This window comes from Delphinus delphis, chromosome 2, assembly GCF_949987515.2.
Source record: "Delphinus delphis chromosome 2, mDelDel1.2, whole genome shotgun sequence".
Classification (NCBI taxonomy): Eukaryota; Metazoa; Chordata; class Mammalia; order Artiodactyla; family Delphinidae; genus Delphinus; species Delphinus delphis.
In genome coordinates, this window is record NC_082684.1 from 98,644,424 (window position 1) to 98,669,662 (window position 25,239).

The 25,239-nt window shown below is 41.4% G+C and overlaps 1 protein-coding gene across 4 annotated transcripts in view; it reads left to right on the forward strand.

The window, feature by feature from the left end:
• DIP2C (disco interacting protein 2 homolog C) overlaps window positions 1-25,239 on the forward strand; it is a 359,853-nt gene that overhangs the window by 310,214 nt on the left and 24,400 nt on the right. For all 4 annotated transcript variants that reach the window (XM_060005263.1, XM_060005260.1, XM_060005261.1 and 1 more), the window contains 3 exons: window positions 1,860-1,990; window positions 13,233-13,401; window positions 15,655-15,825. In XM_060005263.1, the coding sequence (XP_059861246.1) occupies window positions 1,860-1,990; window positions 13,233-13,401; window positions 15,655-15,825 (471 nt within the window). The remainder of the gene's footprint in view (window positions 1-1,859; window positions 1,991-13,232; window positions 13,402-15,654; window positions 15,826-25,239) is intronic.

Genomic DNA, 25,239 nt, shown 5'->3' on the forward strand with positions numbered 1-25,239 from the left:
GGAATGGACACTTATTCTAACGTGAGCCAAAGCAAAACTTCACTGGAAGGTAAACTTGCTGAAGATGTCATAAGATACAGCCTTAAAATAAATACCCTTGGCCTTATCCCCAGTTCCTCCACGTTGAAGTATCTGCTCTCTATGTCCCTTTTAGAGTAGAGCATTAGAGTTTGATGTTGGGGCTTTGAGAAAACTAATTCTTTATTCAAGTACAAGTTTGCAGGAGTTTTTCTTACTAAAAGGTTCTGGTAAAGCATTCGAGCATGGGCTCTGGGTTTGTGATGTTGGCAGGATCCAAGATTGGAATGAGCTTAGGGATAGACAGTCCCCATTCCTAGTTATGTTTTCTTAACCTGTTAGCTTCCTGGTCGCTGTGTTGAACTCTGTTAACTCACCCTCTGAGCCCACAGAGGGGTGTGAGAATCATCATCTGCTTTCTCCAAGCTGTATGCACACTTTGTCAAAGTGCTTGCAGCCCCTGCAGTTACCAAGTTTCTGAACTTCCCACTACGTGGCCAGCTCCTGAGGGCAGAGGCTGTGTGTTCTTTTTTATATCCCAAGCACAAGTCCTCTGTTAACAAATTAGCATCTGCCGAGCTGAGCTGAGAGCTCGGTTCTCAAGCTGTATACGACACCTGCACAGAGCGGGGTTTCTGTGAAGGTCTGTTTTAGTTGCTAATCTGAGAATGTGGATGATTTTGGTAGCTGTGGTCTTACTAACTCCTGACGCAGCAGGCAGGGGGTTGAAGGCATGTTTCATAAATCCAGCTTCATTTCCTCTTTAAACAAATGTTGTGGTTTTAAAAACAAACTGCGAAGAACTGCTTGTGTGTTAGATTCTAGAGTGATTCTACATTGCTTTGTATGAATTCAGTAACACATCCACAATGAAATCTTCTTCTGTGCAGAACTTCTGACAGGGATCCTCTGTGGTAGGATGGAAACCCCCTCTCCTGGTTTCTCTCCTCTTTTCCCTGGAGTGGCTAATGAATGCTTTTCCCAGGCATTTGACTGGACTTCCCTGAACATTACGATGCTCTGCACTGGTCCCTTTTACAGTTCAACTCTGGGTGACGTGCACTCCACGGTAACTTGAGACATGTTTAAGACCACGAACTTGGTAAAGTTTTCTGGGCTGCTTTTACTTTCCTTTTCCTCTTAGATTTCTTTGGCTAGAAAGCTTCTGTGAGAAAATTGATGTCACTAGATATAATTTCCAGTACTTTAAAAGAATTCACATTCCATACTGACTGTCGTGGGACTGGTTGCTGACTTTGGAGAAGCTCTTTACTTTAGCTGCACTGAGATTGGATTTGGGCTGCCGTCAAATGATGAGCATGTCTTACTGCACAAATGTGTGTGGCCTTTCTGAGCCACATTTCCTGATCATTGAGACAGGAGTCGTGTGTCCAGTGTGCTCTGCTGGTCCCCCTGTTGCACGACAGGTGTGGTGTTGGGCCTGGAGATGAATCACAAGTCAGGTGTCGTCCCTGCCTGGAGAGGGGAAGTGAGGAGTCACAAGTCCCCACCTACTGTACAGGGCTGCAGTGGGGATCGCAGTCAAAGCCGCCATTCAGATGCAAGACGTCCTGACTTCATGGGCCAGGGTTACTAAGTCCTGGGGGACCAGGAAGTTTTGCTTGTGGTTTACTCTTGAAAATGGGAAGACTAATGAGAACATCAGCAGGCTGCTCTCTCCTAACAAAACCAAAGCTTGGGTACAGTTGTTCTCTGTTATAAAACCACCCTTAGGCATCGGATGTCAGGTCCCGTGCATTTCATGCGGCCTTGTTCTGTTACAGGAGTCCTTAGGATGGGCTCAGGCTCCGTGCACTTAACGCGACCTTGCTGTCTTGCAGATGTCTCACGCAGCCACCAGTGCCTTCTGCCGTTCTATTAAGCTGCAGTGTGAGCTCTACCCCTCTAGAGAAGTGGCCATCTGCCTGGACCCTTACTGTGGACTTGGGTTTGTCCTGTGGTGCCTCTGTAGGTGAGTTTCGTCTTTGCACCTTTACGATATAAGTAAGTAAATCACACACGTGTTTTCAGACCACTTGTGAGAACTGCTAACGGGAGGGGGCCGCCTGCAGGGTGCGGCTCCTCCTCAGCCCAGCTCCGGGTGCCACAGGGACACCTGCCCTGGTAGCCACTCTCTCCAGGATCTGAAAAATTAGTCTCCGTAAAGTTTGCTGAAACCAACAGAGACAGAATCTGGGGCCATTCTCAGAAGCTGTCTGTTGGGAATCTGTTTTCCAAGCAACTCCCAGGCCGTGGGCTTGCTTCTCATGCCTCTAAATCTTCTCAGGTGTCCCAGGCCTGGAATTGTGTTCACCGGGGGCATCCAGGCTCTTTCCTCCTCAGGCTTCTCCCTGACTTCAGCTGCGGGAGGCCGGAAGGAAGCTCCACAGCCTCCCCTACCCCCACTCCCCTGCGTGGCCCCCACTCCACAGCTGGCAGCCCCCAGGCCCAGCTCCTGGTAGCTGCCAACAAGTATTAATGGAGAGGATGAATGTTTATTGTCATTTTTCTCTAATTGTACATAGATGTTCATTGTAGAAACTTTAGAAAATACAAAATAATATAAAGAAGAAAATTAAGCCATCCATAAGTATACTACCCAGAGATAACAGTAAATTCTCACTAGTAGCATTTTGGCATATAGTGTTACAGAGTTTATTTTCTAATGTAGTATTTCTAATGTACTATTTTTTATTATTGACATTTTCAAACGTATACAAGTGTATATGTTTAAGTGTATAAAGAACACTGTAACAAACACCAGGGCCCAACAACCAGCTTCACGTGGATCTTATTTTGCCAGTTTGGTTTCATCCAGCCTTCTGATTATTTCTGTCCCTTTTCCATATGGGCATTTTAAAGCAAACACCAAAAAACATACAGTTTCACCCATAAACCTTTAAGTACACATACAATTTTGTAAATGTACATTAATATATTTATAAAACTGAGATGCTACAGTGAAATTGCTTATAAATGCCTTTTTTCATAATAGTAGACATTTTCTCATCTTTAAACATTCTCCTAAAACAATTATTTTAATGCATTTATAATATTCAATTGGGTTAAATTGGACTAAATCCAATTACATATTTTTTAAAAACACTATCATTCTAATCACCACAATTAAACTTTTTGAGAAAGCAAATATAATTGAACAGTTGAAATATTTTAATGATTTTTGCCTCAGTTCAGAACGCAATAGCATTGTGGGTAATTTTTTCTTGGAAAATAGTTCAGAATATACCATTCCAACAGTAGGACCAAAGTGACTTTAGACATATCTGGCCAGCTGAGAAGGAAACCTATTCTGAACTACAGCTTTATAGGCAACTGTCTCTTGTTACTTGGCAAAAGTGCCTTCTGGTTCTGCAGGCTCACCCAGCCAAGCCCCGTGAAATCCACAGAGAAGGTGCTGGTTGGAGTGAGTCCTGCTGCATGTCACCAGCAGCAATGGGACTCTCTAGAGGAATTGTACAGAGAGGGTGGCAGTGACCCTTTGCTTAATGTCTTACCTGCAAATTCATTCAGAAGTCACAAAATCAGCTATGACCCCTGCAGCACTAAAAATAAATACATAACAGCTGTAAACTTCTTCGTTCTGAAATCCATTATAGAAACAGATCACAATGGACTTGCTTAAAAAACTGGACCTGTTTTAAAAAGCACGTCAGACAGTTGGTATTCATGGATTAGGAAATTCATTATTGTTAAGATGAAAATGCTCCCCAGACTGGATAAACTTCAAAAACATATGCCAAGTCTGAAAGAAGCCAGACTCAAAAGACCACTTATTACATGATTGTATCATGTGATACCATTTGTTGGAAATGTTCAGAAAGGGCAAATCTATAGAGACAGAAAGTAGAATAATGATTAACTGGGGCTAGAGCTGAAAACAGGATTGACTACAAATGAATACAAGGCATGCCTTTAGGGTGATGGAAGTGCATTGTGGTGATAATTATACACTCTGCAAAACTGTCAAAGTTCTTTTAATTCTGTACTGCAAATGGATAGATTTATGATATGCAAATTATACCTAAGTAAAAGTTTTAAAAAGGAAAACAACTTTCCTTGGAGTAACTGAAGTGCGTGGTACAGACCCTACCCTCCCAGTTCAGTAGGCTCACCCACGTGACACCACAGGGTGACATGTGTTGTCGTGAGTTGTGTGGCTGCCTTGCTCAGGGTGCCCAAATTGTGAGAGTTATCAATTCTTTGTATGTTTTATCAAGTTAATAATCTGAAATCATTGAATTACAAATGTACAAATTTATATTAGTTACCAAAATGTCTTTTTTTCTCTCTCTGTCTCCTGTTCAGACATTTTTTATTTTTGTTTTTTTATCTAGATTTTATTTTTCAGAGTATTGTTAGGTTCACAGCAAAATTGAGTGGAAGGTACAAAGATTTCCCATGCACACCCCACCCCCACACGCACAGCTTCCCCTGTTATCAGCATCTCCCACCAGAGTAGTACATTTTTTACAAACTAGGAACCTACCTTTGACACATTATCATCCCAGAGTCTATAATTTACATCAGGGTTCACTCTTGGTATTGTAGAGAGCCCAGAAATAGGCCCACATAAGTATAGTCCGTCGATCTTTGACAAAAGTGCAAAGGCAATACAGTGATACAGTGGAACAAAGGTGGTCTTTTCAACTAATGGTGCTGGAATAACTGGACATCCACAGGCCAAAAAAAAAAAAAGAATCTAGACACAGGTGTTAACAGCCTTCACAAAAGTTAGCTCAAAATAGATCATAGACCTAAATGTGAAACGTAAAACTATAAAACTCCTAGAAGAAAACTTAGGAGAATATCTAGATGATCTTGGGTTTGTTGATGACTTTTAGATACACCACCAAAGGCATGATGCATGAAAGAAATAATTGATAGGCTGACTTTATTAAAATTAATCATCTCTGCTCTGCAAAAGATACTGTCACGAGAATGGGAGCAGGCCAGAGGCTGAGAGAAAATATTCCCAAAATGTTTTTTAAATTGTTTTGTTCTTTTTGAAGTTAAGATCTAAACTAGAATAGTTCAGGTTCCAGAAATTCACAGGAAATAATCTTCTTCCCTATAAGCAACTGCTATTAAGTAGGGAAGTATTTATAGCCAGTGCCAAGAAATCAGTGTTGGTTAATAAATGAAGCAACAAATCAACTTTCGTTGGATTGAGCAAAAACAAGGCAGGTAGAAAATTGGTTAATCAGGTTTTCTGTTTGTCCTCTACTAGGATTTGATAACCTTTTCTTAATGTTGTCTTCTGTTTATAGGAATGAGGACAGAGGTGAAACTATGTTTAGTTTTCACAAGTATGCTTATATTCTCTAGCCTTGAACTCCACACTGGACCCTACCCTTTCATGTGCTAACAGTCTGATCAAGCAAGTCATTTATCCTGGTGTATATTCTTGAGAAAGCTAGCAGTGGGTGATTTGTATTTCCTTTTCTTCATTTCTGGTCTCCTTATGATAGCATGTAAAAGGAAAATGCTGGGAACAATATGGGTAGATTGTCATAATTAAGCAGATCATCATAAGGTTCTTACCTGCATTTTGATTCCCTAAGACATGGGGCTCCAATGTCATTAACTGTGTTCGGTACCTGCCAGAAAATGTAAAAGTCCTCAGTGTCAGAGAAGTGGTGTAAATTTGAGCTGGAATAAAAGTCATGCAGGGGAATCTAATTAAGGTGGTCTCGTTAACCCCGATTCACGAATGGGTTGAATAACATTTGGTGCTAACGGAAAACTGTGCACCATCACTTTTCAAAGAGGGAAAAGGCATGTTTCCTAGTGGATAATCAACGATTTACATGGTGCGTGATGTGCGAGGGTGTTAGATCTTGGGCTGTTACCTGGTGTATGATCCCATTTTTGGCCAAGATTGTCCTTTTAATATCCATTCAGCAGAGGTAAATTTTCCGTTATTTTTATTTCTTCCTGCTTAATGTTGCCTTGAGGCTTCTCATTGGAGTTGGTTCATGAGCTACAAAGAAAGCTCTAATTCAAGGTCACGCCAGGCGTGGTGTGGGGGCTGATCCTTGAGTGCTGCGTTGCAAAGGGCAGAGGGTGCAACGGTGCCTGTGGCACAAAACACCGGTGTCCAACAAGTCGTCCTCGCAGGTGGCCGCCTCTTGTGTCGGTGGCCTCAGGGGCAGGGGTCTCCCTTAGCTCTCATGGCCCCTGGAAAGAAGACAAGGGCTCAGGAACAGCCCGCAGGACCTCCGGGTGTGAGGGGAGCAGCCCTGATGCGCTGCGGGAGCCGAGGAGGTGTTTGGCTCGGCTTCAGACCCCCAGTGCGTATTCTTGGTGGTTGTTGGTTCAGAAGTGAGAAAACAAAACATGCCGGATTCTCAGCCAGATGGAAACTCTGATTTTTAAAGCACCACAGTGTTGGCTACAAGGACTTCCAGATGAAAGCGTGTTTTCACAAACTGCAAGGGCTCAGCTAAATTTGTACAGAAGTGTTACTGGATAGATGCTGCTTGCAGTAAGTAGTTGTTTGACCAAGGTGTCAGTATTGTAATGCAGATATATTGTCGTGCTGTTTGATCTCTTAAATAGCCGCACTGTAAAGTGGTCTTTAAAGGCCTAAATCAATTTCCCAAGGACAAATCTTAAAGAAAAATTGACAGCATGTTGAGAGTTATAATTATTGGAATGGTATCTTATTGATTTTTGTATATTGACTATAGAAATAATTTTTATACTTTTCCACAGGACTCCACTGGAATGTGTAGTTTTGCATGTTTTGTGCGTAACAAAACTTTCACATCAGCAGGAATTCAAAGGAAATATTTGAAAACTTTCAAAGGAAAGTTTTGGGCATAATAATCCTTTCTCCTGGTTACTGAGAGCAGTCAGCACATCCTCAGAGCTCTTTAAAGTTCATCTAAACTCAACTTGGAACAAGTTCTTATTCTATTCTGAGTTTCATTTAATTCTTTAAATACAGAGGGCTCTGTTCATTATCAGATTTCCTTGCTCAGAAAGATTAAGTAAAATTCAAAAAATCCAAAAGCCACCACCGGAAAAATTCCCACCTGATAATCAAATATCCTTCCTAGAATAACACCTACATCTTATCCCCACACATTGGTTGTTGGTTGTCTGATGTTTTGATGCATTAAGCTCCAATAGGAGAATCTAAAGCGATCACCAACTTGTAGCATTTTGTTATCCTGATAAGAAATGTGTGATAGAGGTATTCCAGGATAGAAATGTGTGTTTTTTTGAATGTGTTTATGGGTCATATTCTATGGAAATGAACGAGTGCCCTGAGAACTGACAAATGGGCAGAGAAATGCCCGGGGTCCCTCTGCCCTACCCTAGCCCCCATTAGTATCCTGCTGTGTTTGTTCCTGTGCCCTTGCCCTTCTTCACAGCTATAATCGTAGTTTGTATGTGGTTCCATATCCCACTTTCTCCTTTTAATACTAAAAATGGGAAGTTTTTAACCGTGTGTCTTGGATTTCAGTTTTGTGGAATCCATCTTTAGAAGCCAAGTTAGAACACATCTGCCAACAAATCACTTTCATTCCTTAAAAAGACCGTTCTTCCTAGTGCTCCACATTGGGAGTGTGTGATCCCTGGGAGCCAGTGTTTCCACTACAAACAGGAAAGGTCCTCTGAAAGCCGTCATGAGCTGGAGTTGGGAGTAGGAGAGCTTTTTGTGGGGGTCATACCTGTCCAAGTAAAACGGCGGCCAGAGAACTGGACAGGGCAACCGGCACCACCGGGAGCTTCCTGAGCTCCACCCCCGCCCCCTGTCCCGCAGCATATCACAGGATTGTTCCTTTTTGAAGGGACATCCGAGGGGCACACCCAGCCCACCTCATCAGGCTAAGGCTTTTATATGAAGCAAAAACAGGTTCTTTAAATGGTGCTTATTCTAATACATCCAAAGAGCATGTCAGTTATTTGTACATGACAGACTTAGTCTAAGAACCTTCTTTTTAAAGTTCTTGCTTACGATTTTCACTTGCTCAGCTAGGATCCCCAGGGTGGTCTAGGGAAGGTGGGTGGAACCTCAGAGGGCCTTCAGCTCACGGGGGTGTTTCCTCTGAGCCCTAACTCTCAGCTCATTATTTACTCCTCCCTTGAAGAAGCAGTGTCCTTTAAAAGGAGACATTGGTTTAAATGAAACTTCTGTTGTTCTACAATAACTGTGGCATATGAGTGTGCTCTGAGATGCTTGAGTAGATTTAATACAGCCTGTGCAATGAATCCTAACTGGCATAGCATTGTTGAAATAAAGTGGCAATGTCTTCTTTTACTTATTCTGATATTCCTTCAGAGGAGATCAGATTAATTAACATTCCTGGCTTATACATTAACTTCAAGTAATAACACAAAAGAAAAACCAGTGCAGCATTACAATGCTGTATCGTAAAACAGTGTGTGTGTGTGTGTGTGTGTGTGTGTGTGTGTGTGTGAATACAGCTCTAATGATGAACTACCCACTATTGGGTAACTTTCACACTTTTGAATCTTTGTTTTCAACAGGCAGAGGGGCTTAAGATTCCTCAATCAGTGATATAATAAAAGCCAATTACATTTTTTAAATGGGCAAAGGACTTGATTAGACATTCCTCCAAAGAAAACATACAAGTGGCCAATAAGCACATGAAAAGGTGCTCAATCATGAGTCATTAGGGAAAGGCAAGTCAAAACCACCATGAGGTACCACTTCACACCCACTGGGATGGCTGTACTAAAAGAAATGGAAAATAACAAGTCCCGGGGAAAATTTGGAGAAACTGGAATCTTCGTACCTTGCTGGTAGGAATGTAAAATTGTGCAGCCTTTGGGAAACAGTTTGGCAGTTCCTCGGCAAATTAAACATAGAGTTACCATGTGGTCTAGCAATTCCACTTTGGGGTACATACCCAAAAGAATTGAAAACAGGGACTTAAACAGATACTTGCACGTGCTATTTATAGCAGCATTATTCACAGTAGCCAAAAGGTAGAAACCACCCAAGCATCCATTGATGGATGAATGAACAAATAAAATGTGGTCTGTGCATACAGTGGGATGGTATTCAGCCTTGAAGACACATGCTACAACATGGAAGAATGTTGAAGGCAATATGCTAAGTGAAATAATCCAGGCAGAAGAGGACAAATGTTGTGTGATTTCACTTAAATGAAATATCTGGGATAGGCAATTCAGAAACAGAAAGTAGGTTAGAGGTTACCAGGCCCTGGGAGGTGGAAGTGGTGATGGGTTAGGTACAGAGCTTCTGTTTGGGATGGTGAAAAATTTTGGACATAAATAGCAGTAGTGGTTCCACAACATTGTAAATGTAATTAATGCCACTGGAGTGTCATTTTAAAATGGCTGAATGGTAAATCTTATACATATTTTACCACAATAAGACTTTTAAAACTAAGACCAAAAAAAACCATTTGGTAGCATCTTTAGGAATTTTTCTGTATAGTATCATGTCATCTGCAAACAGTGACAGTTTTACTTCTTCTCCAATTTAGATTCCTTTTATTTCTTTTTCTTTTCTGATTGCTGTGACTAGGATTTCCAAAACTGTGTTGAATAAAAGTGGTGAGAGTGGGCATCCTTGCCTTATTCCTGATCTTAGAGGAAATGCTTTCAGCTCTTCACTGTTGAGTATGTTAGCTGTGGGTTTGTCATATATGGCCTTTATTATATTGAGGTATGTTTCTTCCATGCCCACTTTCTGGAGAGTTTTTCTCATAAATAGATGTTGAATTTTATAAAAAGCTTTTTTGGAATCTATTGAGATGATCATATGGTTTCTATTCTTCAATTTGTTAATGTGGTATACCACACTGATTTGTAAATATTGAAAAATCCTTGCATCCCTGGGATAAATTTCACTTGGTCGTGGTGTATGATCCTTGTAATGTGTTGTTGGATTCGGTTTGCTACTACTAGAGCGCGTCAATTAATTCAGTAAATTGACAGGATACAAAATTAATAGAGAAATTTGTTGCATTTCTATACATTAACAACAGAAGAGCAGAAAGAGAAATTAAGGAAACAACCCCATTTACCACCACATCAAAAAGAATAAGATACTTAGGAATAAACCTACCTAAGGAGGCAGAAGACCTGTACTCTGAAAACTGTAAGGTGCTGATGAAAGAAATTGAAGAGGACACAAATAGATGGAAAGATATATATAAATATATATATAAATATATACCATGTTCTTGGATTGGAAGAATCAATATTGTTAAAATGACTGTACTACCCAAGACAATCTACAGATTCAGTGCAATGCCTATCAAATTACCAATGGCATTTTTCACAGAACTAGAACAAAAATTTTTTTAATTTGTATGGAAACACAAAAGACCCCGAATAGCCAAACCAATCTTGAGAAAGTAGAATGGAGCCAGAGGAATCAGGCCTCCTGACCTCAGACTATACTACAAAGCTACAGTCATCAAAACTGTATGGTTCTGGCACAAAAACAGAAATATAGATCAGTGGAACAGGATAGAAAGTCCAGCGATAAACCCATGCACCTATGGTTAATTAATCTACAACAAAGGAGGCAAGAATAATACGATGCAGAAAAGACAGTCTCTTCAATAAGTGGTGCTGGGGGTCTTCTGGGCTTCCCTGGTGGTGCAGTGGTTAAGAATCTGCCTGCCAATGCAGGCGACACGGGTTCGAGCCTTGGTCTGGGAAGATCCCACATGGTGCGGAGCAACTAAGCCCGTGCACCCCAACTACTGAGCCTGCACTGTAGATCCCACAAGCCACAACTACTGAAGCTGCACACCACAACTACCAAAGCCCGTGTGCCTAGAGCCCATGCTCTGCAACAAGAGAAGCCACCGCAATGAGAAGCCCGCGCACCACAACAAAGAGTAGCCCCCACTCACCACAACTAGAGAAAGCCTGCGCGCAGCAACGAAGTCCCAACGCAGCCAAAAATAAAATAAATTTTAAAAATAATAAGTGGTGCTGGGAAAACTGGACAGCTACATGTAAAAGAATGAAATTAGAACATTCTTTAACACCATACACAAAAATAAACTCAAAGTGGATTAAAGACCTAAATGTAAGACTGGTTACTATAAAACTCCTAGAGGAAAACATAGGCAGAACACTGACATAAATCTCAGCAATATCTTTTTGGATCCATCTCCTAGAGTAATGGAAGTAAAAACAAAAATAAATGAATGGGACTTAATTAAACTTAAGCTTTGGCACAGCAAAGGAAATCATAAACAAAACAAAAAGACAACCTACAGACTGGGAGAAAATATTTGCAAATGATGCAGCCAACAAAGGATTAATCTCCAAAATACACAAACAGTGCATGCAGCTCAATATCAGAAAAACAAACAACCCAATCAAAAAATGGGCAGAAGATCTAGGAAGACATTTCTCCAGAGAAAACATACAGATGACCAACAAGCACATGCAAAAATGCTCAACTTTGCTAATTATTAGAGAAATGCAAACCAAAATTGCAATGAGGTATCGCTTCATACCAGTCAAAATGGCCATCATCAAAAAGTCTACAAATAATAAATGCTGGAGAGGGTGTGGAGAAAAAGGAACCCTCCTACACTGTTGATGGGAATGTAAATTGGTGAAGCCATTATGGAAAACAGTGTGGAGGTTCCTTAAAAAACTAAAAATAGAATTATCGCATGATCCTGCAGTCCTACTCCTGGACATCTATCTGGTGAAAAGTCTTAATTTGAAAAGATGCATGTACCCCAGTGTTCATTGCAGCACTATTTACAGTAGCCTGGAAATTTGCAAAGACATGGAAGCAACCTAAATGTCCATCAACAGATGAATGGATAAAGAAGATGTGGTATATATATACAATGGAATATTACTCAGCTATAAAAAAGAATGAAATGATGCCATTTGCAGCAACATAGATGGACCTAGAGATTATCATACTAAGTGAAGTAAGCCAGGGAGAAACAAATACCATATGGTATCACTTATATGTGGAATCTAAAAAAAAAAAACAAACAAACAAATGAACTTATTTACAAAACAGAAATAGACCCACAGACATAGAAAACAAACTTATGGTTACCAAAGGGGAAAGTGGTGGGGAGAGGGATTAACCTATACACACTACTATATATAAAATAGATAGCCAACAAGGAAGGACCTACTGTGTAGCACAGGGAGCTATACTCAATATTTTGTAATAACCTATGAGGGAAAATAATCTGAAAAAGAATATATTATATATATATATATGTATATACACGTGTATAACTGAATCACTGTGCTGTGCACCTGAAGCTAACACAACATTGTAAATCAACTATACTTCAATTTTAAAAATAAAATCTCTTTTACTTAAATCTTAGAAGGTAGTTTATCTAGGATGTTCTGTTATAGCATATATCTATTAATGTTGATTTGTAGCCATAAACCAAACAAAATTAATACCATTGAAAATGTAATTTGGCAAATACTTCATTATTTTAAAATCACAGTTGCCCCATTAATTAATGGTGAAACAAAATAGCCTCTTGTCTCTCTCCCCGTGCTCTCTAATGTAAAGGTAAAATTAGAGAATGATTGTATTTTCCTTAGTTCTGTTTGGTAATCCAGTTGGATCATTCTGAAGTAAAATTATAATCCTAATTCTTCTAATTGTCTTAGTTTCCTTTTATTTACTCTGGATGTCAGTTTTCTGAACCAGGGTTGGGCACGCTTTTCCTCAAGTGGCTGTTTAGTAAATATTCAGTCTCCATGGTCTCTGTCGCAACCCTCAGCTCTGCCCGTTGGTGTGAAAGCCACTGCAGATGGTACTGCAAGGACTGAGGGCCGTGTCCCAATAAAACTTTATTTACAAAACCAGGCAGCATCTAGTTTGCTAACTCCTGTTCTGAACTTCCAGACCTTTTACCAAAATTCAGTCCTGTGTTTCCCACTGTGAGAGTCCATTCTGTGAATATAGCAGCTTTGAGAGAAACTAACAGCATCAGAGCTTTGAGATCTTTCAATGAGTGCTCAAAATGGCAGTAACTGCGGATCATAATCCCATAGTTCTTTTGTATTTTTCAGAATGTTTTTGTAAACACGCTTTTGTTTTATATTTACAAATACCGGAGAGTAGAGTTGGTGTGACTGTCCCCTCTTGCAAATGGACAGTAGGTGTTTCTCAGAGGCTGGCTGGTCCCCCATTCTCCATCTTCACTGAGCCCTCCCATCTCTCTGTGCAGCGTGTATTCCGGGCACCAGTCCATCCTCATCCCACCTGCAGAGCTGGAGACCAACCCTGCCTTGTGGCTGCTTGCCGTGAGTCAATACAAAGTCCGGGATACATTTTGCTCCTACTCAGTGATGGAACTGTGTACCAAGGGGCTGGGCTCGCAGACAGAATCCCTCAAGGTAAGCAGCCCTCAGAGTGCCTGGGGGACACTTGCCAGCATCCTGGGAAAGCACCAGTGTCAGAGGGTGTGGAGTAGATGTGGTGAGGCTAAATGATCCTTCAGAAAAGCCGACATAAGGTCCCCTGTCACCTGAGGTTGACGAAGTTGTTTTCACGTGAAAACCTTGTTTTATAACATGGATATTTTCCCACTGCCAGAGTTAGAGGTCAGAGTGTATGTTATTGATGTCTTTAATTCTGTTAGGGCTACTTGGAGAGTCCTGAATTGCCTTTTGATTTGTTGGTGAATTCAGTTCTTGAGTGCAGTTAGTTTTATCCCAACGCTGGGGTTCGAGTCATACGTCTAAATTTAGCCACTCATTTCGTTTTCCTTGAGGACCCTGATTGGTAGATCTGGGTCCTAACCAAAATTCATTTTTACAATCCAGTGAACAGTGGCTTGGTTTTATTTTTTAATATTCAATTACCATTATGTGACAATAACAACATTTCCCTTCATTTAAGCCAAGGACTTTTTTTTTTTTTTTTTTTTTTTTTTTTTTTTGCGGTACGCAGGCCTCTCACTGCTGTGGCCTCTCCCGCTGCGGAGCACAGGCTCCGGACGCGCAGGCTCAGCGGCCATGGCTCACGGGCCCAGCCACTCCGCGGCACGTGGGATCCTCCCGGACTGGGGCACGAACCCGTGTCCCCTGCATCGGCAGGCCGACTCCCAACCACTGCGCCACCAGGGAAGCCCCAAGGACTTTCTGATAGACATATTTTCATAGTAAATTATGTAGTCCTTATTCAGGTAACTAGGAGAGAATAATTATATGACCTATTTTGGTTAATATTCCAACTATTCACTGTTTATATGCTCAGATATGTGTGGGTGTGTATGTATAGATATATACACAGATTGTATTTGTGTGTATATATGCACACATACAAATTATCTATACACTTGCCATTAGTAAAGCAATATATTTCTCTCTTCTGAATTTTGTTTTCCTCTTCAGACCTAGTGCATTAAGCTTGAACAAGAAAGCAAAATGCAAGATAACTTTGACATTAAGCTACATAAATAAATATTACTTGAAGTTATGTGTTTATACAGCAAAGGAAATTTATAAAATATTATTATTCATGTCCACCTATATTATGCTATAAAATGATTGAGTACGTTTCATGAACTTTACCTACAGGTGCATTTATAAATAACCAAATGAAATAATAAGTGATTTCTAAGCACTTTACATAATTGATTAATTTAACCTTTACAATAGTTCTCTGAAATAGGTCCATTATTGTTTCCATTTTAAAGATAAGGAAACTTAGGTTACAGAGAAATTAAGCACCTTCTCCAAATTCTTACATTTAGTAAAGTTTGAAGCCAAATTTTGAATCTGTGGCTCCAGGGGCACCATCTCAAAGCCCAGGGTGCATTGCCTCCCAAAACACGCATGTGTCGAGGGTCATTCGTGTTACCTGGACTTAATTTTCCCTGTGTAACTGCACATATGGAAGATTGTCGTTATCTTGACTCGTGTCCCTCCTCAGCTCAGGTGCCCTTGTCAGCTCTCCAGGACGCTGATGGCTCCTGGTGACTGTCCTGTGTAGGGATGGAGACCCTGTCGCTCCCTCGCCTCCTGTTTCATTGCCACTCCCGTTGCGCGTTTTGCTCTTCCTCAGCTCCACTTGGGAGTGTTGTGCTTTTAAGGCACTTCATTGCCTGTCCCGGGTGTTGCCATTTCGTTCACTAGATGGAATTTGGGCAGAACTGAGCTGTGCTTCCTTGTGACAGTTTATCTGGGACCTTTTACGTCTCAGGACATGAAAGGAGAGCTGTGTTTAAGAAGCTGCCCAGATGTTTTCATTTTCCATTCTTACATTAAAAGCAGGTTTCTCATTTCTCTCCGACGGATGTTCCTGTGTATCCATGCTGGCAGGAGTGTATACAAGTGCTTCTGCTCTTCCCCAAACCCTGTCCTTTAATTATTTTATCCACACCTTGTTTTTCTTCAACTTTTCTCCTCATTATGCTTCTTGAATTATTTAAGATATGTTTGTAATGGCATCCTTGATTACCGATATGGGCGTTTTTTTATTTACACATGTTCTACAGCATTTTGGTTAGTGGTGCAGACACAGAGAGCCCTGGGAATGAATATCTGTGTGGAGTTTCTGTTGTTGTACAGATCTGGGTAAGGAGCCTGCAGGTCACACCCCTAACACTGGCAAGGCTGACCTCCTACTGCTGTCATTATTTCTAGGCACGAGGACTGGACTTGTCCCGCGTACGGACCTGTGTAGTGGTGGCAGAAGAACGGCCCCGAATAGCCCTCACCCAGTCATTCTCAAAACTGTTTAAAGACCTGGGCCTCCATCCACGGGCCGTTAGCACCTCGTTTGGCTGTAGAGTGAACCTGGCGATTTGCTTACAGGTGAGTTTCCTTGATGCCCGTAAGTGCGTGAGTCAGAGAGTGACTTTTAAAGACAGGCATACAGCGCCACACTGCTCAACATAGTTTCCCCTGCTGATGCTTACCCACATTTAGAAGGTATCTTTCAGTAAATGCATGTGGTTGGTATACACTTTTTGTTTGTTTGTTTTGTTTTGTTTTGTTTTTAATTATACTCTGCATTTGTCAGTAACCATTATTCATAACTAGCATTCACAGGCTTATTCTGTCCTGGGGCATTTTAAGTTTTGTAACACGAGTAGCAGTTTGTCAAGACCTGTGAAGGCAGGCTCTTTAAAGATGAGATACTAAACAAATGTTTCATTGTGGCAAGAAATCCTGTCTCTTGAAGTACTTAGTCTCTTGTATGCAGACAGTAACTTCTGTAGGAAGAATTCCAGGACATTAAGCAGATTCATGAATTTGCGGCTGGGGTGACGTTGAGGTATATACTTTTTGCTGCATTTCTAAGGCAGAGCTGTAAGTGAGGCTGCCCTTGTAAGATAGCCTTGCATTATATGTGGCAAAAAAAAAAAATGCTTATTTTCTTTCTTTCTCTTCATTAGCCCACTTCAGACCATCTTCACTATTCCTTTCCGTCTCTGAACTCTTAACATGAGATCTAGTCCATGAAGGAAGGGAAAGTCCTATGGGGATCTGTTCCCAGTGCCCTTTGGGCAGCCTCATCCAAAACAAGCCAGCCCAGGGCTCAGCTGCAGGCTTTGTTCCTGGAACATATTAAGAGGACAAGAACTTTGCTCACAGCAGGTGCTGGAGTGCAGGACAGTGGACACAAGCTGGCTCCTGATCTCGCCTCCCTGCCCACCCACTGTCTCTCCCATTTACGACCCAGAGATGCTGCTTACAGTTCCCCTTGGGAGACCTCGGGAAGCTCCTGGTCAGCTCTCTCCCGGCCAGTGCTCTCAGTATCTGGACTCAGCGTGGACTTTGGAGAGGAAGGACTCTCCCCATGTGACCAGTCTGCTGAGCTCGCTTCAGAAAAATTAGCTACAGGAAGGTGTTCTGATTTTCATTGGTGTTCCTTTGCTTCTGTCTTCCTTCTCTTTAAATTAGCTCCATTTCTAAAAATTTATAACTACCAGGGTCCTCTCAAGAGTCAGTTGAACCTTGTTCTATGATTGAAATTAATTCCCTTTTCTAAGAGGTAATCTGAAGAATTGGATTTATCTTGCCAAACTAGTTCTTTAAATATTGAAGTTTTCTTTTCCTATTCACCTTGATGTGTTCTGCTTAAATGTTTCTAGCCATCTGTTCCATGAGGAGAAATGAGAAATACAGAAATCCACTTCTTAAATAAATTCAGCCATAGGATAATGTAATGCTTCCCTTCTCCTGCAAGTAGTGGGGAAAAAAGATCAGGGATCCATGAGAGACAGGCTCTTGGCCACAATATTTCTTCTTCTTTCTCTCTCTCTCAGAATGTTGGCAGATGAAGGGGAGAAGGGCGTAGAATAGATCCCATATTAACATAATATCACTTAGCACTTGTCCACTTCATACAGGCAACAAAGCAAGTTCTACTACACTTTATTATACAGAATTAAAACTTTGTAGATACTAGAAATAGAGCACTTATGGTTATTTACCTTTCTATTTTTCATTTATTTCCGTCTACTTGATCCAAAATGTTTTAAGAAGTTTTATAGGGAAGCAGTAGATTAAGTAGGGAAAGTAAAATACACTAAAAATAATTGAAAAGATAGAGGTGACAGAAAATAAGGGTAAGAAGCCGAGAATGAAGTTGGCACACAGGTGTTTGCCACCTCTGTGGCCTAAAACATGAGCTCCATCATTCCTGTGTCCTTAGCACCTAGAACCGTACCTGGTGCTTTGTAAATATTTAATAAATATGTGTTGTAAGAATGTTGGATAAATTAAGTTCTGTACTCCTAATAAAAAGAATAAATATTCTTTTTCTAGAAAACAGTTCCGTCAGTATGACCCCCACATCAGAGCTGACATCCCCAGTCACGGGTCAGGGTGCTGTTCTGGAATGTTGACAGCACCTTTAAGTGTTTTTGTCCATTTTAAGTTTTTCTACTTGGGTGCTTTACTCTCAACTAATTTTCAGCCAGTTTTTCTTTTTCTGAATGGTCAGTATTAGAAAATAGCTGAAAATATCAGTCTGATAGTAGAGATAAATCAAATAAATTAAGTGTATCATACTAAGGAATGCAGACTCTCTGTCCTTGCCAACCCCGGGGCCAGGTGTGCGTCGGGATTACGGAGTTCTCTGGCATTGGGGAGGCAGGAGCCAGCAGGCTGCGAGCAGAACCCCGTAACCGCACACATGGTGTCTCTCGGTGACGCTCCATCCTGTGAGTAGCTCGTGTCAGCCTAAGTCAGAGTTTACTCAGATAAGTGAAAGACACGGTTCTGGCCCTCATGGAACCAGATGGACAGTAAACACAGATGATTTTTTCAGTAAGTGAGTAAAATATTCTTAGTAAAGATAAAATAAGAAGGAAAAGGAGACACACGAGGCAATTTTAGGAAGGGTAGCCAAGAAAGGCCTCTCTATGAGGTGACATTTCAGCCAAGTGCCCTCTGAGGTGAACATATAAAAATTTGGGCAAAGGCAGCATCAAGTGCAGAAGCCTTGAGGCAGGGCTGGTCAGTGGAAATGTTTGTTTTCTATTAATTTTTGCAGAAATTAAAAAATATGTGATTATGGTCCCAAGCAAACAGAGCAGGCATAGCTTGAGGTCTGAGGGCAGAAATCCCATGTCTCTTGTTCCCATTGTGTTTCTACAGGGCCTGACACATAATAAATGCCTAATAAAGATGTTAAATATACTAAAACTGAATTTTTAAGAATGTTTAGACAAAGAAATGAGGAAAACAACCTGAAAAGTTATGAATTTTTTTTATAGATTAAGTATTTTTACAAAAGAATATTTATTTTAGGAAACAAAATCAGAAAATACAGACTAGCCAATAAATAAATAACATTCATAAGTCATACCCAGAGATAATCACCATTACTCCCTTGATGTAAAAAAAATTTAAAAAATGGTAAGATAGTTCCTAAATTCCAAACCCGTCCTAAATGTTTAGAGACACTGAGAAGTTTACACCATTTTCCTTGTGGAACACCAGGATTACCAATATATGTGAAATCAGTTAGTGGGCATATTTGTTTTCAGTTGATTTGTTGTTGTTTGAGGACATGTTTTCTCACCTGGATCGCCTGTCGTCCTTCCTCAGGGCCCTTGACTGGACCCTGAGTGCTCAGGTAGAGGGCAGCCCTGCAGGAGGAGGGCAGGTCTCCATCTCCACGAGGTACGTGGGTAGGGACGCGAAGGACGCTGTCCAGACGAGGAATGGAGCCTCATCCGAGCCATGTGGGGTTTACAAGCTGCTCTTGCTGGGGACCACAATTTTAGTGTCTGTGGGTCCCCTTCCAGAAGTGCCCCCTGGCCTTGGGGAGGCTGGGCTGTGCAGCGGGCAGGGTGCTGTGACTGCAGAATGAGACGCATCTCATGCCTGAGGTTCTGAACTTACGTGAGATAAATCAGGGCTTGTGTTTACTTCATCAATGGCACGCCGACCAATCCAGCCTGAGCATCTCTCTCCCCTTTGTACAATTTTACGGTAAATGGCATTCTCTACCGTAGAGTCTTTCATGCTTTTACTTCCTGATGCCACAACTCAGGCTGTTCTCTGCCTGAAATGGGCTTCCACCTTCTTCATGTGGCAAAAGCCTGCTTCTCTTTCCAGGTGTCATGTTTTGATTCCTCCAGCTAGAAATACTTTCCTTCCTCTGAATTCCCATGGCAGGTCATCCCTCCCACTTAATGTTGTCTGCCATAGTTCACAATTATGTACATAAACAACTTCTGTCCCCCTGCTCTGTGAAAAACTGTCTTAGAGAACCCAGTACACAACTCACATAGTCACACAGTCACTTCCTGAGACTGAATTTTATGAAAGTACTGGGTGTCGACTCCTCTGACTGCAAATATGCTTCACATTTGAGAAATTCAGCGTGTTTTTTATTAACCTCAAGCCTCCTGAGGGAAGTAAGTACATAGCAGTCCTGAAATTTCTCTGTAATGAACTCATGTGAATCTTCATCAGGTAAAAACTCACAGCATGATTTGTAAGTTATGAAATGAAGTGAAATGAAATGAAATGAAACTCAAAAGTTTGCTGCTCTTCAGGCTTCTAGCAGCATTTTCATGTCAAACAGTAGCTCCAGGGCCTGCACCTTCAGAAAAAAGACTTCATGCCCAAAAAAGAAAACAAAAAATTCTCTCACAAATGTGTCACACTACTCAATTCCAGGCAGCATCTGGCTAGAGCTTCCTACAACTCACAGAGAGCAAGCTCGGTCATTTCGTTTTAAGAGGAGAGAAACTGAGGCTCAGAGAAGTTAAGTGAGCTTTCCTGACAAAGCAGGGAAATAAAAACAGCTGCCGGAAACAGAACTGGCATTGCTACTGACTGTGTCATCTAAACAGAGCAACATGTTAAAGAAATCTCACATTTTGCAGTTTTGTCAGGTGCCAATTCCATGTTGTGGTTTATTATGCAAGTGAAATAACAGCCTTGTAAACTGTTTACAAAACTGAACTGTATACAGGCAGGATATCCTGCCTTCGGTTTTTGACTGTTTTCCTGGAACATTTTAAATCAGACCCCCTATTTCCGTGTGACCTAAATCAAACAGCTCAGAAGACGTGCATCTGTGTGCTAGTTGCTGTTCTTCAGTCTGTTGTCACCAGGGGGTGGGGAGGCGGGGGGCGGCGTGTACTAGGAACAGAGTCAGGGCCACCACAAAGGGACTCCGCAATGCCTGCTTTCATGGGCTGTGACATGAAACCCTAGTTTCTTGTAATAGAGAGAATCATGAAAATTGACAAATACATCATTGTCAAGTATGCAAATGAGCAATTAAAAAATTTTACATATGAGGCAATCGCAAAAGTAGAATAACAGAAAACTGAGACAGTCATAATTTCTGTGATGCTGTTGTTTCGGCTTCTGTATCTTAGAAACCGAGTGACTTGTTTACCCATGTATCATTTTAAGGCAGGAATTGACACATTAATTATTTTGAAATTGTCCTTTTGACATAGTTCAATGGCAAAAGAATGGACTCATAAAATTCAGTGTGGATGACTCTGGTTTTACATGACTCTGATTTCTGCAGAGTATTTTAGACTCTGCAGAAGAAAGAAATTTAGAAGTATGAACCATTTGTTATACTTTGGAATGACATTTCCCAGAATCTTTAGCTGTAAAAATGACTTTAAAGCACTTTTGATTTATTGAACTTATGACAAAAGTAGGCATTAGAAAGATCAAATTATGACTTGTGAGATTGGCTTTAACATAAATTTCCTTAGTTCTGTTAGGAAGTGCCACTGGCTTATTAACCTGCATCAAAAGAGATGTTGTGCTTCATCCACAATTACTCTTTTCAAAAGTATAAGCTGAAAGGTCTTTGGATGTATTAGATTTAGAAATTTAGTTCTTGGTAACAAAAATTAGCATCCTCCTCACCAGCTGAAGAAGGGAGGGGAAATGAGGTCTTCTGCTTTCCAAAAGAAATCTCAATTTTTGTTTTATTAGGAAAAAACTTTTAAGCCACTTTAAACAGAAACTTTGATCTTTATTATATAGAAAAATAACGATTAATTTATCTGAGGAAAGCTTTATTATAAATAGCTGTGTGGAATTAACTCAGTATTTACAGTTATGGTCTTAAATCTTGAAACCTTAAGGTCTTGAACCTTAAATCTTGAAACTCACACAATGAAAGGGAAATACAGCCACCCTGATGATGAGAAGTAGAGTCATTGATTGTTAAAAGAAAAAAAAAGTGGAAGGCTCAGGGTGACATAGATCTTAAGTAATTCTCAAGATAAAATTAATAGTTATAATAAGACTCATTCATTTGAGCCCCCAATTCATTTTCTCCCAACACAGCTTTTAGACGAGGGAAGTGAACATAAGTGAGGTGCCTCTGGGGTTTTCCCATGCTCCAGGGAATTTGTCACATCCACAGAACTTCCACATCCTCTCCTGCTGATGTATGTTGTCCCAGACAATGAAAATTAACATTTGAGGTCATGGGACCTGTATTCTCAATTACCCGTATATCAGTCAGGGTTCTAATTTGTGGGCAGCAGAAACCTTTGGTAACTTAAAAGGAACTTATTAAAATGTCGCTGGGTGGTGTCGCAGACGTGTCCGCCGCCAAGGGCAAGAACATTTGTGCTTCCTCTTGCTGTGAATAGGTGCAGCTACCTGGCAGGCTGGCTTCCAGGAAAGCTGAGCAGGAGAGTGGCAGATGTTTTTAGTTACTACAGAGGGACAGAGGCTTTGTATCCAACCAGGTTCCAAAAGTGGAGGACTTGCCCAAATACAGAAACAGTTCTGATGCCTGATGACCAAAAATGGAGCAACCAAAGGCTACGTTCATCCCGTTCTTACCCATCACCCCTCCCCCACAAAACCCCACCACAATGCAGTTTTCACTCTTGCAACCAATACCATACCCTTCCTCTGTCCCGAAGAGACAACTGTGGCCAGGTCCAGGGTTTCCAGCTGGTGGCCCTTCCGTCACTGATTCTCTGTAAGCCATAGACTCGATTGTCAAGTTCACCACCACCATCAGATGTCTGATGTGTGCTGGGCACGGGGGCACCGCATGGAACAGAGAATCAGTGCTGGAACTGCCGTAGCCAAGCACGTCTCTCCATCTGAACATTCAGGGGCTTCAGAAATAACCACATGAGGAGTTCGGGGTCCTAGTAGACTGTGATGTTGAACCCACAAGCTTCTCAATCAGATGTTCCCTCTGGTTTGGGTTGTCTCACTATGTTTTCACGTTGGTCTGTGGATCAACGGTCCCCAAGACAAGCCTTTGGGGCACTTTTTCTTGCCAGAGAGTGAAGAGCTGGGCCTGCAGTCTGTGGTCTCTTCTCAGGGACCTTCAGCTCTGTAGCTCAAGGCAGAAACAGATACTGTTTAAATGAATGGGTGAGGCTGTGTTCCTGGAAGACTTTGCAAAAACAGGGGTTTGCTGACCCCTGTGAAAGAGGTTTAATTACCATTTTGCCAAGGTATGGCACGGACATCTGCAGAGTCCAGCCTGGCAGATGAGCTGGATTTTCTCTGCCCTTTGGCTTTTACCAAACCAACTAATCAGTTTCAGATCCCTGTTTCCCTGACAACCACTCCTGATACCAGTTTATAAATCAATCAATGTGGTTAATACTAACCACAATTTTAGCAAAAAATACATTCATTAAAAAGGATTCTGGACTTCCCTTTTTTTCCCTTAGATACTGAATATATCTGTAGTTCCCTGCTGGACTTCCATTTTTGATTAGGATGTATAAGTCACAAGAGACGGTTGTTCTAGCCCTAACTATTGAAACCATCTGGTTAATACACAAAATCATAGCTTTTAAAATTCAGCAGAGAGCCAAGATTCAGAGAAATCTAAATGAACTAAATCTTTCAGAGAGAAGAGACCTACAATTGTTTTCACCCCTTACAGGGGAGCAGGAACCAGCCAAACTTTTTTGAGAATGTTAACAGCAGTAAATAGCTTGGCAAGAGGATGAGAATCCCAGGGACCCCCAGCCCAGTCATTCTACATACCCCCCACCAACTCCCCACAGACCTCACCTACTCCAGAGGGCAGTATGCAAAAGCCAAGAACAGAGCAGGAGCTGAGAGAATCCAGCTGCAGTTCTGTGGGCCTCTGGTGAGTTAAAGCAACAGGTCTCTGAAGTCTGAGGAGGGGCCCTGGAAGTGAAAAAATTTCCTCAGTGAGTGGAAAGCAGAGGTCCTGAGGGCTGGAAGGAGAGCAGAAAAGCTGAGAGCCCCTCTCTGGAGAGCCTCAGATCATCTGGTGTACCACCCTTGCACTCCAAAGACGGAGGTGGGATAGGGAGGCCAAGCACATCTCTCTCAGGCCCCCAGGGCCTTCCCCAAGTGCAGATCTTGCCTTCCAAAGGCTAGGGGTTGGGCAGCAGAATGGAGAGGAAAGAGAAGCAGCCAGTCGTGCAAAAAGCTGGCAGCCAAGCTATGAAGCAGAAAGAGATCTCCCAGAGTTTGGAAAGCAAGTCTCTAAGCTATAAAGCATAAAGAGGTATCCAGAATCTTACTAGTGCTCAGATCCAAAGTCCTGATTATGCTCACAGGTATGGGAAGCCAGCATGAATGAAATCTAACGTTGCCACAAATCCCAGACCAAGCTCACTCAGACACACAAACTAGTGGGCTGACAGGAGAGAGTGTGCCCTTTTCTGGGGGTAAATGTTTTTACTTCCGTCTCCACTGTGCTTTTAAACACAATGTTTGCTTTACAATCAAAATCAAAAAGACGTGCAACGAAGAAAGAAAATAGGATACATGGCCATGAAAGGACACAGTCAGTAGAGTCAGTAGAATAGACATGTTGGATTTATCAGAGACTTTAAAATAGCTATGATAAATATGTTAAAGAATCTAGTTGGAAAGGTATACACCTTGCATGGAGAGATAAGGAATATCACAGAAAGATAGAAACCACAAAACAGAGCCAAATGGAAATGCTAGAAATGAAAACTACAGTCTTAAAAATTCCTCATGGTTTAATAGCAGACTGAATGCAGCAGGGAAAGGGTCAGTGAGTGATCTTGAAATCCAGTCAATAGAAATTATCCAGACTGAAACGCAAGAGGAACAGGAATGAAAATAAAATGGGATAGCCTCTGAGATCTGTGGAACAGCAGGTTGTCTAACATGCATGTAATAGGAGTCCCAGAAGGAGGGGGTGAGAGAAAATGGGACAGAAGAACAATTTAAAGACCCAGCGGCCAAAACTGATGAGAGATATCAACACACAGATTCAAGAATCTCAGTGAACGCCAAGCACAGTAGCTTAAAAAAACACACCTACACAACACATCGTCACCAAAGTGCTGAAAGCCAACAGCAGAGACATTCTTAAAGCAGCTGCAAAATAAAGATGTATTATGTAAGGGGGACAATAATAAAAATGATGCTGAACTCTCATCAGATACAGGGGAAGCCGGAACACAGTGGGATGAGTGACCGGCAAGGTCAAATTTACAGTGTTTGACATCCTATAAAAAATTACCAGGCAGGGACTTCCCTGGCGGTTCAGTGGTTAAGACTCTGCACTTCCACAGCAGGGGGCATGGGTTCGATCCCTGGTCAGTGAACTAATATCCCATGTGCCACACAGTGCAACCAAAATATATATATATATTACCAGGCATACCAAGAAGCAGGTACAGATCCACAATGAGGAGAAATATTAGTCAATCAAAACTGAACCATACTGACACAGATGTTGAATTTATAGACAAGGACACTAAAAGTTATTTTAACTGTGTTCCACATATTCAG